The sequence below is a fragment of the Sinocyclocheilus anshuiensis genome, unplaced genomic scaffold (genome assembly GCF_001515605.1).
Source record: "Sinocyclocheilus anshuiensis isolate Anshui unplaced genomic scaffold, SAMN03320099.WGS_v1.1 scaffold904, whole genome shotgun sequence".
Classification (NCBI taxonomy): Eukaryota; Metazoa; Chordata; class Actinopteri; order Cypriniformes; family Cyprinidae; genus Sinocyclocheilus; species Sinocyclocheilus anshuiensis.
This window is the reverse complement of record NW_015552589.1, coordinates 28,674-50,958: the sequence shown is the minus strand read 5'-3', so window position 1 is coordinate 50,958 and position 22,285 is coordinate 28,674. Positions and strand designations below refer to the sequence as shown.

The 22,285-nt window shown below is 37.6% G+C and overlaps 2 protein-coding genes across 3 annotated transcripts in view; both read right to left on the bottom strand.

Moving 5' to 3' along the window:
- Positions 1-1,550: 1,550 nt before the first annotated feature.
- Positions 1,551-9,120, bottom strand: LOC107665485 (uncharacterized). The gene is made up of 18 exons (XM_016456391.1): positions 9,040-9,120; positions 8,852-8,917; positions 8,552-8,693; positions 8,362-8,466; positions 6,677-6,748; positions 6,504-6,560; positions 6,249-6,332; positions 6,009-6,101; positions 5,754-5,849; positions 5,574-5,666; positions 5,226-5,312; positions 4,830-4,934; positions 3,442-3,591; positions 3,244-3,351; positions 2,978-3,070; positions 2,724-2,801; positions 2,433-2,528; positions 1,551-2,272 (listed from the first exon to the last, which is right to left on the bottom strand). Exons 2-18 carry the CDS (start codon positions 8,901-8,903, stop codon positions 2,203-2,205), a joined length of 1,581 nt encoding a protein of 526 aa, XP_016311877.1. The 5' UTR covers positions 8,904-8,917; positions 9,040-9,120; the 3' UTR covers positions 1,551-2,202.
- Positions 9,121-9,944: 824 nt separating this feature from the next.
- The window catches only part of LOC107665484 (histone-lysine N-methyltransferase 2B-like), a 40,141-nt gene continuing 27,800 nt past the window's right edge, over positions 9,945-22,285 (bottom strand). For both annotated transcript variants that reach the window (XM_016456389.1, XM_016456390.1), the window contains exons 27-37: positions 20,995-21,155; positions 20,667-20,825; positions 16,262-18,701; positions 15,800-15,913; positions 15,601-15,719; positions 15,355-15,483; positions 14,996-15,248; positions 14,782-14,889; positions 12,103-12,186; positions 11,830-11,959; positions 9,945-11,690 (exon numbers count right to left, since the gene is read on the bottom strand). In XM_016456389.1, coding sequence (XP_016311875.1) covers positions 11,415-11,690; positions 11,830-11,959; positions 12,103-12,186; positions 14,782-14,889; positions 14,996-15,248; positions 15,355-15,483; positions 15,601-15,719; positions 15,800-15,913; positions 16,262-18,701; positions 20,667-20,825; positions 20,995-21,155 — 3,973 coding nt within the window. In that variant the 3' untranslated portion in view covers positions 9,945-11,414. The remainder of the gene's footprint in view (positions 11,691-11,829; positions 11,960-12,102; positions 12,187-14,781; positions 14,890-14,995; positions 15,249-15,354; positions 15,484-15,600; positions 15,720-15,799; positions 15,914-16,261; positions 18,702-20,666; positions 20,826-20,994; positions 21,156-22,285) is intronic.

Here is a 22,285-nt window from a genome sequence, read left to right as displayed (position 1 = left end):
ACAACCCTCCCTTCTCTCCAAGAACTGTACTCATCCAGAGTGAGCAAAAGGGCTAGCAAAATCACTCTGGACCCCTCACATCCAGCACACTCCCTCTTTGAACTGTTGCCATCTGGTCGACGCTACAGAGCACTGAGCACCAGAACGACCAGACACAGGAACAGTTTCTTTCCTCAGGCAATCCATCTCATGAACACTTAACAATAACTGTGGAACACACACTATTTATACACTCATACTCAGTCTACACCTCAAATTTGCACATAATATACCTCTACATACTGTCTATTGTAATATACCTGCACTACAATTGTCAATTTATATATTTTTATTCCTTATTTACTTGTTCTATTTTTTATTTATTTTTAATTATGTTTTTTTTTGTTCTGTCAAGACATCAGTGGTTCATCCGCAATTATACGAAGCTGCGAGAATACTTTTTGTGCGCAGCTGCATCACACGGATACGCTGTTTCCGTCCAGATCAAATCACAACAACATAAGAAACAGATCTGGCGTGATGCAGCTGACAGAACAGCATATGTTTACGTCCAGCTGATATTCTCCAAAATGGCACCAGGGTGATGCGGAGACGACGAATTGTTGAATAAAGTCGTTTTGTTTTTTTTGTGCACAAAAAGTATTCTCGTAGCTTCGTATAATTGTGGATGAACCCCTGATGTCCCATAGATTATTTTACAGATCTCCTTTGCTACGTTTCTGGGCTTGGTAACATTACAGTTGCGTTGCTGTCTATGCAGGGTCAGACAGCTCTCAGATTCCATCAGAAATATCTTAATTTGTGTTCCGAAGATGAACGAAGGTCTTACGGGTTTGAAACGACATGAGGGTGAGTAATTAATGACAGAATTTTCATTTTTGGGTGAACGATCCCTATAATCAGGGTGTGAACTACGGGGGAGCTAGGCTCCCCTTAATAAGACATGGGCTCCCCTGAAAACGTGATTTGTGAAATTTTGGGGGGTCTCAAAAAATATTGACAATGTGTTATTTTGACATGCAATTTCAGTTTATGTGTAAAATGTTGAACGGAGGAATTATGGTATTCTTCTGTTGCCTGACGACGAGTAACTTTACGTTAACCGTTGTTCATGTGAACTCAAAGACAGCCGGATGCTTTGCATATAGACTATTTGTGGGTGGCTGTTTGTTGTTTCAATTCATGTCGATAAAGTATAATAGGGTAAATCCTGTATAGTGCTTGCATAAAGCAAGTAGTGCATACACTTGTAGCTGTCATGTATCTTTGTAAGACATTGTAAGCCCTCTTTTGAGGCACGCGCAAGCGCAAGTGCACGCCGGGGTCGTCACATGTGGTTGCCGCAAGCCCGCCAGACGCTCCTTCGTCGAATCCGCCGCCTCTGCTCGCTCTAGCCCTCCGGCCGTTCCTCACGTTATCCCCCGGCCTCTGCACTTAAACCGCATAAACACATTTCATTACACCAAATACACAAAATAATGTTCTTTTTAGCAGCATCATATGACCCCTTTAAAAATTCTACGTCGCTAAAAATAAGTATTTTAGGCAGCGCATTCAAGTGTTTTATTTTTATAACAGGAAAATGCATTTATATAATGCACATTTTCTGCATGATGCATAGAGTGCACTTATATTTAGACTTTGAGCAGTTTTCAATATGTACATTGTTTAGAGGACAACATTCGACAAGAATATTAACAAATACATGGAATTAAAATGGTCCTTCTCATTTCATTCATCAAACAATCGTAAAGTAGCCTGTGACTAAAACACCATGTGATGTGTTATAATAAATCATGAACATATGTCATATAACAGTGTCATATCAATACTATTACATCATACCATTCATTGGCCTTGCACTTAAGTGTTAACACATGAAAATAGATCCAGATGTTATTGATATCAAGATATTAGGCTTTTTTTTTATTAAAGTGTTAAGATGCTGGAGGATACAAATGTGTAAAACAAATCAAAAGAAATGCAACCAATCATGCTTTTGATGAAAACAAAGCATTAGAGTAGAACAAATACAGTGGAATGTGTTTTACTCAATATTCACTAATGCAATTATCCTAGTATTCCTTCAGAGACAGGTACGCAATAACAGCATCTTAGTTAAGTACTGTTAATACATTCCTGGCATGATCCTGCTTATTGCCAGCAGTTGCAATCTTGACACTGCCTTCAAATATATAGAGTTTACTCCAACAGCAAGTCCCAGACCTCATTAAGCCTGACATTTGTGCGATGCATCGACCTCATTAAGGCTCTGAGGAAAAATTAATATTATGAAGCTTACTGATTGTACTTGACAATTCAAACTCGCAATATAAACTGATATTTATTATCAGTCTTTTATTTACACAAAAAGTGACAGTCGATATGGCTTCTGTTCAAATGCAGATATGGTAAGAAAATGATAATCTTACAAAACAGTTGGATCGATCCTTTCATCAATGCCATCAACGAGATCAGTATACTGCTTCAGTTTCTCCAGGATCCGGTGAATGGCTTGAACACAGTTTCTTTATAATTGAAAAACAAAAAGAGAGCCGGTCAAATATGAATAAATTTCAAAAAGATTTTTGAAGATTCAAAAACTAAAAAAGGGAATTAAGAACATACAGTACATGTCTTTACATATTAATATTTTCAGATTTAGAGCCACATATTAACAAATAAATCCTTGTCCTTAAACAAAACTTGATCTTTCCTCTTACTTTGGTGCTTCTTCAAGCTGCTTTCGAGTAAAGGCTTCACTTTTCAATAACTCGTTAATGATGATATGATTCCATTTGCTGGAAAATATTAAATGTCCGATTTATTATTTGATTCATAAATGAACAAAAAATCATAAATGAACAAAAATCAAAGTGTCTCAGAACCAAGCAGTTCACCAGATTTCCATCCTCACCACACTGACTGGATATATAAAAAATATAAAAGGATATTTCTATAAAAGGACATTTCTTACCTCTGCGTTTGCTGGAATCCAGTCTCATGAAAATATCTGTCATTTTCAAATTTGATAAAAGCGATCCACTCTAGGAACACTCTCCTAATTACTCTATAGCAAAGAGACAATGATTATGAAGAGGAATAGATTATAAATGCATTATATCAAGAGAGCAAAGCACTAGCCTTCTAAACAAATATATCAAGAAAATACAAACTTAAAAAGATAATTTATTCAGTTTCGCAAAATGATTTTCATGAGGGTTTTTTATTACATTGTCTTACCGCAAAGGCAGTAATAGTTGGTTATCTTCGCTATTGGCTTTCTCCTCTTCAATGACTGAACTAAGTATTTGTAAAATGAAACGAATGCATAACTCCAAGAGGGTTTGTCTGCAAGATAGAAAAGAACAAATAAAAAGAGTCTTAATATTTTAATATTTACAACAAATATGAGCCTCACACAGATGTTTTGTTTCTTACCTGTTAGAGGGCATATCTTTCCCTTCAAGAATAAGAGTTATGTGGTTAACTCTGTGAAGAAACCTGTTGATCTCAGTAATCCCAAAGCCGACTTCAGACAGTTTTTCATAAACAGGAAGAGAGTAAACAACAGCGCTTTTGACAACAGCCCTGTGAAACATCCAAAAGAAAATGGAGGTATCTTTTTTGTTTTAAACCTTTAATCAGTCATTAAAGTTGCTTTAGGTATTAAAGGGCTAGTTCACCCAAAAATGAAAATTCTGTCATTAATTACTCACCCTCGTGTTGTTCGAAACCGTATCATGATGTGAGCGTGTGGCGGCGCCGGTGTCATGAGAAATCGAGTCCCCCCTCGAAATCGGGTCCGCTTAGGACCCTGAGTGATCCCATTGGTTCAACGAACTTTTAATGGGTATTATTTTTAGCGGCTGATTACAATTCCTGCAAAATCGTGCTTTATGTTGTTTGAACTTCGTTATAATGACCGTTAATGTCTTTTAAATTACATGTTTCATACACTAGTATCCGAAGCTATAGGTTGTGAAATCAAACATTTCTCGTTTTTATTGTTTTTTTTTTGGTTAGCTCACGTACTAGCATAGCATACAGCTACCCGATTAGCCTGCTAGGTTAGCTTATACACCACGCATTTGCACTTACCATAAATATATTCACAATGAAATAGTAACATAAGTGTTGACTTTTGATCAGGCATTTAAAACAGCTACCGCCTTGGTCCTAAGCGGACCCGATTTCGAGGGGGGACTCGATTTCTCATGACACCGGTGCTGACCCAGATCCGACGTGATGACGTCATTACGCCGGATCCGGGTCAGCGCCAGCGCCGCCACACGCTCGCGTCATGGTACTGTCGTTAACGCGCGTCCACAAATGACGCAGTAGAGACGAAAATGTGGAATAAAGTCGTTATTTTAGTTTTCTTTGTGCAAAAAAAGTATTCTCGTAGCTTCGTAACTTTACAGTTGAACCACTGATGTCACACGGACTACTTTGTCGATCATCTTGGTACTTTTCTGGACCTTGAACGTGGTAGTTACCTTGCTGTCTATGGGAAGGTCAGAGAGCCCTCAGATTTCATCAAAAATATCTTAAATTGTGTTCCGAAGATGAACGAAGGTCTTACGGGTTTCGAACATTTTTGGGTGAACTAACCCTTTAAGTTCTGTCAGATGTTTATTAAATATATCTTAATGGTTGTGTAATTCATCTGAAACAACACATGAACAGCTTTTGAAACATGAACTGCTATTCCCTTCGCAAATTAAATCTAAAGTGTCAGATATGTGGTTACATATTCATTTACCATAAATAATGTGACATTTCATTTCATGCAGTACTGATCCAACAAAGTTTAAAATGAAATTTACCAGTTGGACTGATTGAATCTGTCCAAACCAAGAGCTGCATTTCCACGATTATAATATTCCTGGGTTGCGGCCTCGAAGAATTTACCAAAATGATGTTCAGCCCAACTAGAAAAGAAAAATGGAATGATAAATGAATGATAGATGAATGATACAATGCAGTGTAAAACCTCGAAAATAAAATTTAACAACATTCCACAGAATTCAACTCAACTGTTATTCAGTTTAAGATTCTAACATACTAACAGTGGACCATTATAGTTCAAGTGATTCTAATGATAATTATGAAATCATTTTAGTAGCCTGAGAAAAAAAAAATGAGAAAAGCCCTGGGATTAATTACGTATAGGTTTAAATGACATTTGTAATTTCCACATTTTGAGTATCTTTCTTCCTTACTTCAAAGATCCACGCCTTGTATCCGGGTCTAAAAGCACATGATAATTTTCACTTGTGTTTCTCAACTCGGTTAGCTCTGCCCATTGCCTGTAACACACACAAAAAAGTATTTATTTATAGTAAAAAGTAGGGCTGCACGATAAATCGCATGCGATATTTAACACGCATCTCGTCAGTAAAGCCGTTCTGTAATCAGCGGTAAATCTCGTCAGTGAACAACGGCTCGGTGTAGTTAATGCTGCTCCATGTGAAAGCCCGCACGTTAAATATCGCATGCGATTTATCGTGCAGCCCTAGTAAAAAGTATATATTCGCTAATATTTGTGCAGAACTGGACTGTAGTCTTACTTCATAGAATCCATGTATTTTGCATGGAACGATGGGCTTTCAGTGTGTTCCAAAACTCTATCCCAGTAAAAAGCAATCAGTCCAGATGCAGTTCTAGGAAATAAAAAGAGAAAAAAAAGTTATTTAGAGATGTCTTTTAAACAGATTAAGTACAATACTGAAGTTAACAAAGGTTTTTACCTTAATGATACAAGGAAATAATTCTTCTCTTTTTGTCTTTCCAAAATTGAAATTTCAAAGGCTTTCTTTCTAATCTGATCCATAACCATCTGCACCCTTTGGACGAGACAACAAGTGGTTAAAACGACACCTTAAGAAACACATTTTTGTAATGGGCTTATGTGTGCATTTTAGCCCAATACTTTACATTTGGAGGACAACAATTCAGTACATTTGCTTTGAACTCCAACAGTATGGCTTTAAAACAGCTCTTACTCCTCATGAAGTGGGTTAAAATCAATTTTTCCAATCTCCACAACAGTATCCACCCCAGCTTTAAGCATGTTCACCAGCCGGGACTTCACCACTCTGTTAGATGCCAGAAATACATTTAATAATCTACACTTTAGAAATTACTTTGTAAAATGTATATACATGTACATGCTAATCATTACAGAATCTGATCAGAGCTTATTACTGATAATGTTTTAAATAAAGTATATAGTGAGGTCATACGCCTTAGCCAGAAGGTGACTGAAGAACTGCATGGGTTTACTGTAGACTGGTGGAGCTCCTGGAAGATAGTACGACTCCACTTCTCTGTAATAAACAAGTCACATGAATAAATCAAGTTATGAGCAAAATCAGAGAGGTGCATGGCGTGGACGGTGGATTTGGAAGGCCATTATGTTCAATGCACAAACACATCTTTGACCAGCACTTTGGCAAATCAACACTAGAGTTGTCTATTCTCAGTGAACACATGCTTACTTCCAGATGTCTGGCATTGTCTCGTTCTTTAAGGCCTCATGGTAAATCTTCTTATAACTGCAGAAGAAAAGCACATTCACAGGTAATATATTAGTCATGAGTTTCAGTGAACTGGTAAAGTAAACGAGATCCGTTACTTTCTTGAAAATGTGTAAAGATAGTAAAGCTCTTACGGTAAGAAAAACTTGTCAATGACCTCCTTGATCGTGATCACAAATGTACCACCAATCGTCAACGAAAATAATCTGTGAATCAAAGAACAGAAGCTACAAATATATATTTTTAAATCACCTAAAAAAATCCATTACATAAAATAAGACATATTTGTTCTTTATCTAACAGGTTTGGCCCGTTCACACCAAGAACAGGCCAAACTATAAGCTTATAAAAACTATTCTAATCATTCTAAGAGAATGAAGAAGTTCACATCACAACTATAACAATAGCGACACAGAGGAAATATACTGGTCTAACTTATTTTGTCTTGGAATTGAGGTTTAAAAGATAATTAATATTGAGTAATATCTTTGATTTTACTGCACTGCCACTATTGAATGAGAACAAAATTAAAATAAGCTGGAAAATGATACTAACTTTGCAATCCTGCATCCACACTGTTATTGAACTGAATCAAAATTGAACAGACTTGAACTGAAAAATGACACTATTGTCGTCTGTACAGCAGCTTTACAGCTGAAATTATATTTATTTCAACTTTGCAACATTTTCCTGTTTATTAAAATCTGAAATTGCTTTAAAACAATCTGTACTGTACAAAGCGCTAGCCATATATATGTGACTTAATAAATAAATGTGAAACAAGTAAATATCTTATATAAAAAAGGATCTTGAAACAAAGAACAATTCACACCAATAATTCTGTTTGAATAAACTGACCTTGATTACTGCTTTCATAACTAATGAACTTTGCAACATTCAAACTGTTACTGAACTAAACTGAATCAACATTGAATTCATTCTTTTTAGAGTTGATTTACAGCTGAAATTGTACTTTTCATAAATGAACTTTACAACATTAAAACTGGTATTTTCTTGCTTATTACTGTTAAGCAACTTCGAAACGATCTGTATTGTATGTGCTATATAAATAAATGACTTAAATGTAAAAAATATCTTCTGTAGCTTTTTAGAAGCAAAAAATGAGATATTTACACAAAATAAGAACAATTCAGTGATCATAGTACTGTTCAAAAGTTTACAACCCCATGTTGAGTTCTTGAACACTAACGAATGTTTGAATATTCACTGATTTTCACTGAAACGTGTTCACACAACGAATGAACTTTGCACCATTCACATTGCTATTGAACTAAACTGAATCAACACTGAACTAAATCAAGCTGAATAATGACACTGTTGTCTATTTCAAGCTACTTTACAGCTGAAATTGTATTTGTTTCATAAACGAAGAACACTGCAACTTTACTACTGGTATATGTACTGGACTGGTACTTGTTTATTAATGTGAATACTGCTATACAAAAAATGTGACTTGACTTGAATGTTTGCACCTTCTGTAATAGTAGTGTATAAGTCCTCAGTGTAAAAAGATGAATCTCAAAATCATATAGTCACTGTTGGAAGGGGTTTAAATATGCAGAAGATGCTGAAAAACCAAAGAATGTGCTGGACATACAGTAGAAGACTTCTCTGAAGAACTGTAGGTGGTTTAAATGCTCAGGACAAAGGATTCATCAACAACTATCACGAAACATCAAAGTTACAGCACAGCATATTAAGAATTAAATGTATATATAAACTTTTGAGAATCATGTTCTTGACTTGAGCACAGAAACAATGTTATTATGATTATACAGTAGTACAATCACGGACTTACTTTGGATATATATTTGAATTATCCTGGCTCTCTCCAAGACCCTTAAGATTTTTCAGTGATTTTGCCATCTCTCTCAAGTTTTTAATGTGTTCTTGAATAGTGATCCTGTAAAAACACAGGAAAAAATTATGATCAGGCAACGGCCAAACCAACAATTCAATAGCAGTACATAATCCATAGCTGGTCTTACCTTGATTTTCTGAACTGATCATCTCTCACAAATTTCTCTGTCGTGTTTCTGACTTTCTCTAGGAAGTCTAAAAAGACTACAGTCCCAGAGTTGAGGATTTGTTGTCTTAAGTCGTCATATGATAGTTCAGCACTCTGCACACCTTCAAAACAAAGACAGAATCATAAACAGCGTCAGAGAAACAGAATGAGTAATAGCTACCGCAAAAGACAAAGTTAATTGGTCCAGAGCTACTGCTTTTGTCTAATAAAATGTAGATTAAATATTGGACCACAAAGACAGGGAAAACAATTACTATACCACAGCAGCAGAGAAATGCAGTTAAACTTAAGAAGGCCAAAATCTTATTCATGCTTCCGTTTTATGCTGAAAGAGGAAAACAGAGAGGTCTAAGCACTACAAATGCCATTAAGAATTCAGAACACCAAAATCAATGGATGTCTACTTTGTACTGAATATAACAGACCACAGAAGCGACAAACACTTACTTTTTGAGTCTGTGTGCATATGAAACAGCCCTCTCTGTCTGACTGTTGATTATATGGGTCATTACATGGTCACCTGTTCACAGTAGAGTAAATGTGTACATTTCAAGAGGGCAGATGCGGGACTAAACAAACATTTATCTGTTAATATTTAAGTGTTTCGTCCATTGGTTGTAACTGAAGGTGTAATTTCAGATTGAATTTCCACAGGCGAAATTGGACAAAAAAGGCAGATATTGCAGTGAGAGGAGCCTGAGCCTCTCATTATTAATAATGTGCATATAATTAAAACATATTTAGATGAGTTTAGCATGAACAAGATGATGTTGCATGCTGCATTATATTATTAAAGACAATAAAATAAAACGTTTCAGAATTAGTCATAAATGCTCAAGATATAAAAAGAAATTAAATCATAAATATCTGAAAAATTATAAAGGCATGTCAAAGTAGAATCTTGTAAAACTATTAAAAATAGAAATATACAAGCATTGAATGATATAGGCTGAAGAAAAATAAATATAAATTTCACAAAAAAAATAAATAAATAAATAAAAACATTAGCTTACCCACAAATCCATTAAAGAATAGTCATTAAAAATATCCAACATAATATAAATAGGCTCAACAGACATCGTGTTTGAATCATTAAATCTTAAAAATGCTCAGGTAAAAGCAAAAAACATAATTTCCAAAAAGATTTTAAACGGTCAAATCAAGTTCAATCCTTTAAAGGCCAAACGAAAGCCATTTTTTTCTTTGGAATACCATGCTGTAATAAAGTATACAGGAGTCAATTTTGATTTCACATCCATGTATAATATTTAGAACAAAAACAAGTTTGAAGATTGCTCTTTGTTCAAATATTTTTGTATCTTTATTACATACAGAACATCATAAATAAAAAAGTGCGTAGAAAAATGTAACAGATTTAGAAATTCTTGTATACAACTATATACAAAGATTCACTCTGAGTTAGATCACGTTCAGTGATGGAATCAAGCCGCAGTCTTCATTTTTAACAAGCACACTTCAATTCTGTACAAAAGCATGAGGGAAGAGGGATCCGGGAATTCTCTGGAAAAACAAACAAATTAAATAAACAACCCCTACAGTCACATTGCATAAAATCAAAGCTAGTGTGGGATTATCCCAGCATTCTTTATACTATTGTTTGTACTGCAATTTAACTAGCTGTCACTGATGTTCTGAGGTAGTCAACCCAAACGGAGACGAGAGTCGATCTAAACGTGCTGCATGAGGAAGGGTATCACAAGAATTTGAAAGCCTGGCTATTAGGCAGCATGTTGGCTGTTTCGAGCTGAACCCGCCATTCTTAAGTATGGTTTTGAATATTTCCTTAAATACTGGAGCACTGATGATCAGAATGGGACTTTTCAAATGGTTAACACGGCACAAGTGATCCTAATATGTAGAATATTACAATAGACCCCCAAAGACTGGCCTCAAGATATAAAAGCACATAAAAACAGTGGGTTCTTAAAACCAATCTGTCAAAAATTGGACTTCAAGTGAAGTCTTATGAAGAATGGTAATCTGTACAAGACCCAGAATGCAGTAAACGGTCTGTATATGCATTCAGAGCAAAGGTACTCTTAATGTGACAGTAAAGGATGTCAAATTTGGTTTTAAAAAAGGGTGTTGTAAGTGACGCATTCATTTGCACCCATTAAAAAAAAAAAAAAAACCTGAAAATGTACAAATGTAAATTTTCTGGAAACAGACTCCTGTACGAAACTATGTTGTGTGGCAAGATTGTTCATGGTTTGACTAAAAATGTTGTCTGTTCTGGAGAATATGTACAGTGTTTACATTTCTGGGGAAAAAAGGAGCAAAGATTATTAAGGTGCTTTTGAGGATGACCTATAACAGGAACTCCTCTTGATTCAGTAGCAAAAATAATCACACCCTTACTAACTTCAGGGTATCCTCCACTATGAAAACCTCTGTACATTAATTCTGCCAGCTAAAGGATCCTTCCAGAATAGATCTACTGCGTTACCAGCCACCAGTGGCAAGATTTGAAAGGCATGCTGGGAGAAAAAAAGCATAGGGACAGTTGAAATAGTTAAGTAAAGGGTATTCGGTTTGAGGTCACAATTTTTAATTGTTGAATCAAAGCAAACTGCCTCATCCAGTGCAGGACATTACTGGGGTGTCGAATGTTGGGGTAGGAATCATAACTCATACGAGGTAACCAATCAAGACTCAATATGGTGCTTCCTTCAGAATACATTCATCTCCGGACCATTAAGCACCTGTAATGAGTGTCTTCCTTCAAAAATAGCCACCCATACCAAAATATCCCCTCCTAAACCTCCTTTTCCCGCCCATGTGCCAGAGTAAACATGCTGATTTTAATTCAGGAAGCGTCGGCAGCGCCGGGCCCCACAGTTACAGTGCAACTTGCTGTTTGCATCTTCAATGGGGAACTTGTAGTCATAGGTAAGCTCTTCTCCACGGTAAATCTTCCGCAGGGCGAATATAACAATGTGCTTCTGGCCCTCCACATTGATGACTCTTGAGTAACAGTTAGGGTCGCAGGAGTGATTTATAAATCGTGCCGCGTTTCCATGCATGGTGGCGTCCACCACATCAAAGTCATCAATGCGAAACATGTAGCAGCCGATGCCCTTTGAGGGAAGAGAGGCAGGAAACAGACAGTAAAGGGTTAGGAAAGAAACATCACTGATATGAGATGAGCCTGCAAAAAGAGAAATAGATGTTTTTAAGCAAAAACTATACAATCACACTGGGAGAAATCATTTTTACCTTGCTGTCATAGTATTTCTCCCTTTTGTCTGTGAGAACTGCGCGGATGACATTGCCAGCGTACTCGATCACCATCTCTCCAGCCTCAATGTTCCTCTTGCAGAAAAGACCACGACCATGTATAGCAGATCTATCATGGAGATAAGGAAAACATGATTGCACCATTTACTTTTCCTCTTTAAAGATTACGTTCATTCCATCTTTTTTATTAGCATGGGACTGGCTGATTTTACACAGCTAGTTTTTATGCTGCATCTCTTGGGAAGGCATTACCTGTAAACTCCTACAGCCTCTTTCGAGGTTTTCTCCAAGTGTCTGAACCTCATAGCCATTGGCAACTCTGTACTTGTGGCTCGTCTACAAGGAAGTCAAAATAACAGGATGAGTCACAAAAAAACAAAAATGTTAACAACACTAGTAATGCATTGATTTTACATAGCTAAACAATCAATTATTTTGGTATTATAGTTGATAAACAACATAACATTTGCTTTGTCTATCTTTTTTTAAATGACACAAATACATTTAAGCATACCATAATATGCAGTATGAAACAAGGATATTCATTTTGAAATTTGCTCAGGATTATATTAAGCAGTGCTATATATATTAGTGTTGTCATAATACCAAAATTTTGATTTCTATACGATATCTGACAAAAATATCTTGATACTACTACTGAACTGATATCAAGACATAAAACAACAGGAAAAGTAACTAAATAAGCTAAAAGGATAAGAGGGCATGAGCTAGGAGTGGGAAATGTGACCAAAATCTTATTTCATGATTGGAGTATTTTTTTTTTCACAATAACAATTTATATTATGATATAGTAATTTTTGTTATTTTATCTATTTTATTAATAAGAAGAACATAGATAAAAGTAATAAACAAAAGGACAAATACAATAAAACTAAGACACAAATGAAATAAACAGTACAGTGGGTCTATTGAACAGTAGCATTCAAGTAAGAGATAATACACAAACTGAATAAAGTAATCAAAATGTACAAATAAAGCACTGCATAATCTTCACTGTATGAATTAAACATTGATACATTCATCCTTATTAAATCTACTAAAGTTAGTCAGTCAAGATCAGCGAGCAATTTTCTCTTTTTCTTTTGTTGTTTGATTAACATTATAGATAAAGACAGCAGGAGGAATATTAGTCTGCTGTCACTTTAAGAGCTGCATGGATCCAGTATATTGATACATTTTTTTTCTCAGCTGTTTACGTTCACTTCAGTCATAAGGCCAAGACGGGCATTTTAACATAATTCTGTGTGTATTTTGACAGTTGAAGTGCAATAACTTGTGAAAGAAATCTGAATTTGCAATCGCATGCTGTGTGAGAGAGGCGGCTTTCCGTGTCGGTTGTGTGATAGCGCGCGAGTACTGCAGTGAGTTCTTTGGCAAGGTTTAATTCACTTTAACATTTTTTTTTTTTGCAACAAAGTGCATCCACGCTTTATTTGATCATTTATGCATGTTTCTTATTCACTTTTAAATTGTTAGTAACTTTAAGCAGTCCTGCGCTGTGCAGATATATAAAGTTTAGTCAGTGTTCATGCAGGAGTGGAAGCAGTGCGTTGCACACATACTGCCCTGCTGCAGCACGTCGACGCAACTCAGGAAAAACTGCTTTCATTATAACGCTGTCATTCTTAAAGTATCGGTACTAGTAAAATGAGAAATCATACTGTTTTTCAAAGCAGAGTAACGCGATACCTTTTTAGTGCTGGTAGGGCTGTGCAATTAATCGAAAAACAGTTTTGATTTCCATTTTGGCCTCCAACGGTTATGAAAATACAATAATCAAGATGAAACGATTATTGACCCCCATTCCTCCCCCTCTCCAGCGCTGCGCTTTCGCTCCTCCATAAAAGCCCAATTTCACGTGCAAATCAGTAAAATCAAGTAACGTGACTTTTGCAAAATGTGATGTGCTTGATTTATATAAGTAAATTACACTTTTTCATGTTTTCAAAAGCGTGAAAGAAAACGTGCGCTGCTCCTCAGGAAGATAACGTTATATGCACTCAGAGACAGAGCAGAACACGGACATGTAAAGTCATCTTTTAGCTCAAGGTGTGCGCCTAAATGGTCAAATACACGCAAAAATGTGTTCAAATGCGGCTCTTAGTGATTATTCATGTATACCTTCGTCGGTCATGTAATAAATGTACGTAAAGAGTTGATAATGAAAATACACATGTAACGGTAAATTGGATCCGTACGGCTCTTAAAGTGACAGTGGGCTATTTTCCTGCTGTGACTGTGTGCTTAATATTAATCAAACAACAAAAGACCAATTTAAAATCACACACTGCTCTTGAGTGAAGGACTTTTGTAGCTTTATTAAGAAACAAAGAAAGTTTAGTTCTTACAGTGAAGACTATGCTGTTTTATTTTACATTTGATTATTAATTTCTGTAGTAGGCTGTTAACTGCTTGAGACTTGCATAAAAAAATCATTAAAGCAAAGTTTGTTTCATTTGTATCTTTTTATTCTATTGTTTTTGTCTTTGCTTTTTTATCACTGACAGTTTAATTATTTTCAAAAATGTTGAGGACTTTTTCATTTGTTTGTTTATTTGTTACTAATAGGCTAGTTACCTAATACTCTTCTGTGGTATTGAGAATTGTGAAATTTCTCTGGTCTCTACAATGTAGATGTCATAGCAACTTTGTTTACAGGAAATATATATGTGATATGTATCACTATCTTTAAATAAATCACTCATATAATTTTTTGGTCATTTGACCCACTCATAATCGTGTTAAATAACCGTGATTACAATATTGACCAAAATAACCGTGATTATGATTTTTGCCATAATAGAGCAGCCCTAAGTACTGGTATATTGTGTAACACTACTATATATACAAATAAAATTATACATCAAACGTGTGTATTTTATTCACATACTATGTTGCTGAGTGTCTAACCTGCTGGATTTGAGCAAAACGTCATCCTCTTCATCATCACATGGCCTAGACTCAGGAAGCTGACGATGTTGCGATGCCAAGAAATTGAACATATCAAAGGTAGATTTTCTGTTGGTAAAAAAGGCAATTTTTGATTTCCAAATTTGGAAAGGAACAAACAAAGGAACTCAAAATCATATGTGACAAAGGCATATATGAGTTTACAGATACTTACCGCACATAGACCTCTGCGCGGGCACAGCCACTGGGGTTTATTGGCAGCTCCTCTTCCGGTGTTTCATGCTGGTGGAAACGGAAGCGGTGTTTCTGGCAGAGAGAAGCACCCTGCAGCTGCTCCAGCAGAAAGAGCACGGCATCATGGAGGACACCCAACACCCTGGCACCGCTTACCCTGCTGAAGGGGAACTGCTCTAGCCGACAGCCTACCCGTGCCTCCTGGACACCGTCCATTACTGCCTTCCATGCCACTGAAGAAACACAGCAGAGGAAACATATAATAATGTGCCAAAGCACGAAAGGAACAAACTCACATTCTTATTTCATAGTTTCACTACAAGGTTCATCAATACTGACCATCCATGCTGTCGGCTTCTACGCTAAAGCCATCCTCACTGGTAATCTGGAAGTGCAGGTGGGGCTGATACTGACTGGCACACTTATCCTGCTTGCCTGGTGATGGAGAGTCCTCATCTGAACTCCAACCTGAAACAATTGCACATGTAGTGAACTTTCAAAACCTCTGTTACAGTTCAAATTCATTGAAATAGCTTTAGCAACTACAGTAAATATTTATAAGGTAACACAATATTTCGTATTCACCTGCATAGGGGGCCCAGTCTGAGGAATCACCATGTTTGGAGCTCATACACTGAGATTTAGCACTGTCCTGTTTGTCACTTCTCTGCACCGCAGTGGGCTCGGACTCATTTGGAGTAATTCTAAAAAGAGGAAAAAGAAAACATTGTGATTTTCTTGGGTAAAACATGAGTTAATGTGATTTTAAGTCATCAGCACTGACCTCTCTTTTTCTGCAACCTTGGATTCATCGTTCTTTGGCTGGTCAAGAGATCCAACATCAGGGTCGTCAAGCACATCCTTTACACCTGGGGCCTTTATTCTAACCCGGTTTAATCTAAACATTAACAAAACAAAATTATTACTAATACATTATAATATTACACAGAAATTAATAACATCCAGTTGGGATGTTAAAAACAACATTACAGTTGTGTTAATGGCTAGCTGGTCTTAATTAGGCTTTGATTTAGGGTCAGGTCCACCAAGAAGCTTGTATTTTGTTTATGAAAAGTCTCTTTTATGCAATCATATGCTAATGATATTCAACGTAATAATATGCAAAAAAAAAAGAGAGAAAATCAGAGAGAGGCGTAAATACTTTTTCATAGTTATCTTTCATTGCACAAAAGAGTAACAGGATTGTGTAACATCTGAATAAATATGACTGAATATTTGTCCCTACCTGCTGTGGTCATCTTGGGAATAAGGATCTATCTGGTCCAAGAAATCCGACCTGCATCTTTTCATACCAATTCGATCAGTTACTGAAGACACTCTCTTGATCTTGACTTGAGGTCTGGAGTGGGACAATATGTTGGGTTGAGTCCGAAGATGAAACCCAGGGATTGAATCCTTTGATTCAGGAGAGAGGTGTTTTTCAAGGAGGAGCTGAGAAGAGCTCATGCCGGTGGGACTTCTTATTTCACGGTGACTTGCCATTGCTTTATCGATTATCGCCTGGGCCACCTCCTTCTGCCCACCTTCAGAAATCGAGCCAGGTCTTTCTATCGACGGACTGATGCTGTGCAATTGGCTTCCAGGATAACTCTGAGGAATCCTCCTGATTAGCACTTGGGTTGGCGGTGTTGCTCTGTTGTTGCTGATATAAGAAAAGATACGCATTGGTGTGGTTTTGCCGAGGTTAGCCTGAACCTGCGGCACTGGTATCACTGTAACCTTAGGAACGGTTCGCTGGAGAACATTGCTGTGGATTATCTTCGCAATCTGGCTGATTTGGGTGTAGGAGGGGGAATTAGAGCTAGGTAATTGGTATGTATTAGTCAGTGGGTTTTTCACTAGAATCTGTCCTGCACGGTTGACCAGAAGAACCTGTGGTGTAGGGGGTGTACCAGGTAAACACTGGGGCAGAAACTGTTCAGTCACTTGTTTAGGGCTGGCAATGCGCATGGCGATTGTACGACCCTTAGTGGCATCCTTAGGCAGAGCTCCAAAACCATTTACTACAACCGAGGCAGGAGCAAGTGGAGTTCCTTGTGGTGCAACGGAAATGGTGGGAGAAGATGAGACAACATTGACAGGCATGGAAAGTGGCAGAGAGTTGGCAACAGGCATTGCCATCTGGAGGGTTCTGGGTTGGGAACTTGGTTGTATGGTCACAAAACATCTTTTTGTAGCCGTAGCTGGTACGACAACATGAATTGTTCTAGTACTACTCATTGGCACAGATGCTGCCGGTTTCTCAACAGGAGACAAACCTCTCTTTAAAACATGTTCATTCTTGTTTACTGGTGAGGAATCAGTTGCCACCTCAGCCGCAGTATTTTCTGTCAAGTCCAAAACCCTGCCATCAACAGCGGATATGAAATTCCCACTGGTGTCATCCAAGAACACTTCTTGCAAGCCTTCTGTTGATTCATTTTCAAGCAAGACTTCTTCTCGGGTCGTAACAAGATCCCCACTTTTGTAAAGGATAGGAGTTGTTTCTTTTAGTTCTTTGGGAAATGATGCTTCTTGTCCATTGGATACATCAGAATCAACAATTACGTTTCCACCATCTTGAAAAGAAGTTATTTCCTGTTCTTCACAGACCTGGTCCATGTTTTGAGTCTCTAGCTGAGAATTCTGATCAACAGAATCTGTTGTATGTGGATTTGCAATAGGTGCTCTTGGGCAAACTAGCTGCCCGTCGCCAAGGGTTCTGCCCTTGTTTGGACCACTGTGTTTTAATGGCTCAGTATCCAGACTACAAAAACTACATTCTACTTCCTGAGTATCATCGTCTGCATTGGCTTCACCTGTATCACTCTCTGAGTCATTGTCAGCTCCATCCAGCTGTGAGATGGACCCTGAGTTAGGAAGGACAGAGAGATCTGCCTGTGCTGATTCTTTGGCAGGTTCCCGGACCACAACTGTGCGAGAGAAATTCAGATAATGGTCAGTGACATCATCATCATCTGTTTCCACTGGCATCTCTGAAGTCACAGGAGATGACAAGTCCTTCCTGCCAGTGGTGAATTTGCAGGCTCCTTCTTCTGTATCTCCATCACCACCTTGAGAATCGCAGTCCAGAGCCACATTTTCATTGAGCAAAGCCTCATCAAATTCAAGCTTTGAATTCAATACCGAGGCCACCGCTACATCTGTGTCTGCATCAAAGTGCGCAGAGAGCAGTCCTTGATTCTTATCAGTTGCTGTGGGAATTCTGTGGCTTGGTGCACGTGCAGCCTCCTCCGGCCCTGACAAGATAAAGAACTCTTGAACCACCTCATCAGTTTTATGCTGTGTGGTTTTGAAAGGCTGTTGATGTCTTGGGGAGTGGCGGACAGATGAAGGTAAGGTGGAAGAGGGACTTTGAAGAGTTGCTTGTGGTGGAGAGGGTCCTGAGGTGATGCTAGAGGGAGACAAAGAGGAAGGCCTCCCTCTTCGTCGAGGTGAGGTGGAACTCATGAGGTTCTTGGTTGCACCAAGTGGTGAGACAGGGGGGCTGAATGAAAGCGACCTAGGGTGAATTGTCCCCCCTGATCGCAAAGCCATCGGGCCTGAAAGTACCACAGGGGGAGGAGAGGCATTTCGGCTACGTGTGGAAAGTCTCCTCGTTGCACGTCGTGTCTCATCAAGGTCACTGATGGTCAAAATATGATGGGATGTGGAAACAGCATTTCCTAAGAAGGAATTTGAATATAGCTATGTGTGACTTCATTATGAATAATCAAGAGTTAACGGGATAGTTCATCAAAAAATTTAAATACTCAATACCGTTGTCAAAAGTACCGATGTCAGTACTGAAATTTAAAAAATGTGACGATACCAGCATTTCCTGCTAGCATTTTGAGAAATGCTGGTATCGTCACATTTTTTAAAATTTCAGTACCGACTGGTACCGACAACAGTACTTTTGACAACACTAATACTCAACCTCATGTCATTCCAAACCCACAAGACTTTGGTTAATCTTTGAAAGGCCAATTTTTTTTAATAAAACATTTCATGTAATCAAAACTTAAATACAAAAAGGTTATAAAGCCATCATAAAATTAATCCACAGGAATCGAGCAGTTAAATCTTGTGAAGAGATATGATTGCTTTATATGATGAACAGATTTCATTTTTACTAGGAATGTCCCGAGCCAATTTCAAGGATCGGGGTCAATCAAGCATTTTTTTAACTGATCGGTATCGGATCTCCTTAGTCTGATCCTTATTTTACATCAGCTGTCATGCCAGTGTTGTGCAGTAGGAGACGGTATGCACCTTTAAATGGGTTTGTCAACCATTATTAAAAGGAAAAGTGCGAGTTTGACGTGCACGCTGTCACGCCGGATCTGTTTCCTACGTTGTTGTGATTTGATCTGAACAGAAAGCGTATCCGTGTGACGCAGCTGACACAGAACAGCACATGTTGTTTACATCCAGCGGATATTCTCCAAAATGGCACCAGGGTGATGCGGAGGAGACGAATAGTTGAATAAAGTCGTTGTTATTTTTTTTTCTTTTGCGCACGAAAAGTATTCTCGTAGTGCTACGTTTCTGGACTTGGGAACATTTCAGTTGCGTTGCTGTCTATGCAGGGTCAGACAGCTCTCAGATTCCCTCAAAAATAACTTAATTTGTGTTCCGAAAATGAATGAAGGTCTTACGGGTTTGAAACGACATGAGGGTAATTAATGACAGAATTTTCATTTTTGGGTAAACTAACCCTTAAATTCTTTCTAACCTTATCTCCACTTTATGTTGCAATTATTCTGCTTATTGTTCATATAAAAAACAATAAGTTTATATTAGTAGTCCCATATTCATAATTGTGACCACAAAGTCTGTTTACAATGTCTACCAATATATATATATATATATATATATATATATATATATACACACATACATAGAGAGAGTGTATCTTGTAATATACATAAACATACATCATACATATGTTTCTATTTCTCTCTGCACAACTCTTTTTATATTGGATTGAATTTAATAACTTTATTATACTTGAAGTTTGCACCAAACATACATTCCTATAGGAATATACAAGTATCGGATCGGGACTCGGTATCAGCATATACTCAATATCAAAATGACTCGGATCGGATCAGGGGAACAAAAAACCTGATTGGGAAATCCCTAATTTTTTAATATTTTAATTACATTTAAACTATGATGAACACATGCACAGGACACATCACATTTGGTGAACACAGAAGCTCTAACGTGCGTATGTGATGCACAAGAACCAATGAGGTTCGTTTCAGCATGATACATGCACAAGCTTCTATCATACGTGATGTGTGCGCGTGTGTGAGTGTGAATAATATATATATATATACATACATAATATATGTATAAAAAATTTATGAAAAAATATACATTATCATACAAAATCTGTTAATCATATAAAGCTATCATGTCTCTTCACAAGCTAGGGACAGAAACCTCTCAGGTTTCACTGTGAACATCCTAATTTGTGTTTTGAAGATTAACCAAAGTCTTAAGGGTTTGGAATGGCATGAAGGTGAGTAAATGAAGTAATTTTCATTTTTGGCTGAATGATCCCTCAAATCACATTTGATATACTTTGATTTATTTGTTTGGTAAGTGAACAGAACTTCAAACTGATGCAAAGATCTTACCTGGGGAAGGTAACGGTCTGGACATTCCTCCTGCTGGTCTCCTGCTGTGTGAATAGCCAGGAGTCTTACCTCCAGCCCCTGAGTCCTGTTTGGTCTTGGAGGGGGTGCTGGGGGGCAGCCCAGGTGAAAAGGACTCGCTGCTATCTGTGCCATCCTCATCTATAAGACAGAAATATGATTAGTCAGAATTAAAAAAAAAAAAAAACTTTTTAAAAATGAATACTAATTACATAGATTCCACACCATACTGGCACAAAACTATATAAGCTCTAACTTAAATATTTTTACAAATTCATGAATATAGACAGTTATATATTCATTTACACACCATTGTGAGCTTTTGGACTGTGTACAATTGTGTGATTTTCTCCCTGATCCACCATGGAGCTAGGAGTTTTACACCGTGTTGACGGTTGCACCTCTGTCACTTTACAAGTGTACCGGCATCGCCTGCGAGGGTCAACAGTGCTCCAATACCATCTAGAACATCTGAAACCACATCAAATTATGTGAACAACTATGGCTCCTCATGATTCATAATTAAATAGGAATTAAAGTGTCATCTGAAACCGATACTAGTATATTGTTAACAGTTTTGTACCTTGCTTTTAGAGGAACAAGATGCCCTTTTTTATTATTTTCTTGGACAAAAGTTATATTACAGAAAAAAGTGGATGATGCTTTGATAACTAGGGCTGGGTATTGAGTTTGATATTTTTAGGCACCGACCGAATTGCCTCGATACCATCGAGTATAGAAAAATCTCGTCGTTCAGCACCATATTTCAACACCTAAGCGGTTAATCAAGGAAAAACACTAAGTGTGTTCGACTTGACACTGCACTGCGCAGATCGATAGGTGTTTGATATCAAACTATCACGATAGCGATTTGAAAGCTAACGGAGCAGTCTGGTCTCTATAGCTCTTATGGTACTTTGATGTCATACACTGATCGGTCTGCGCAGCGCAGTGTCTAATGCAACCTAATGTGTTTTGGCCATATAATGTTGCTGAAATATGTTATTTGTAGTCTTTTATATCAAGTTAATCGCTACACCTGCTTAGCATTTCTTGAGTAAACACCCTGTATTGTTATGAAAATAGGCAGAATCTCATGAAAATCACATACAAATCAAATACTGTCGTAATCGTGTGTTTATTAGTTTCATGTTTCATCCGTAGAAATGTTTTTCTGGGTTTCTTATGTACAGGCCTGAATGTGAAAGTGTAATGGATGGCAGGGGAGGGGAGACAGGGCAGGTTATGAACGTGTAATAGGAGTGACATATGAGCGGCTAATGAGTTTCCTCGGAGTTAGAACAGCGATCGCGGAAGAGAAAACACAGGCAGACAGCGCCGGGAGCTGCTACAGGCGGACACCGCCGCCGCCATGTCGTGGAGACGCTGTGTGTTTCGTTGCGAAAGCGAAAATAATTTGTTTGGCCTTCCAAAAGAGGACACGACTAGAAATCAGTGGTTAAGTTGTATTTACAACACTGTTCCAGAACAGTTCAACCCAAATATTCAGATGTGTCCAGCGCATTTTATGGAAGACTGTTTCCTGATCCTAGGAGAGTAGACTACAATGCCGGCTGTTCTGACTCACAGACTGTAAGTAT

What these genes read in the sequence shown, in the direction of transcription:
- LOC107665485 (XM_016456391.1), bottom strand. Translation starts at nt 8,903, where the DNA reads ATGAATAAGATTTTGGCCTTCTTAAGTTTAACTGCATTTCTCTGCTGC. An exon ending in GATCAGTTCAGAAAATCAAG is followed by an intron (nt 8,467 to 8,551) that starts GTAAGACCAGCT and finishes GTGTTTTTACAG; the next exon opens with GATCACTATTCAAGAACACA. An exon ending in AGGATCGATCCAACTGTTTT is followed by an intron (nt 2,273 to 2,432) that starts GTAAGATTATCA and finishes ATTTTTCCTCAG; the next exon opens with AGCCTTAATGAGGTCGATGC.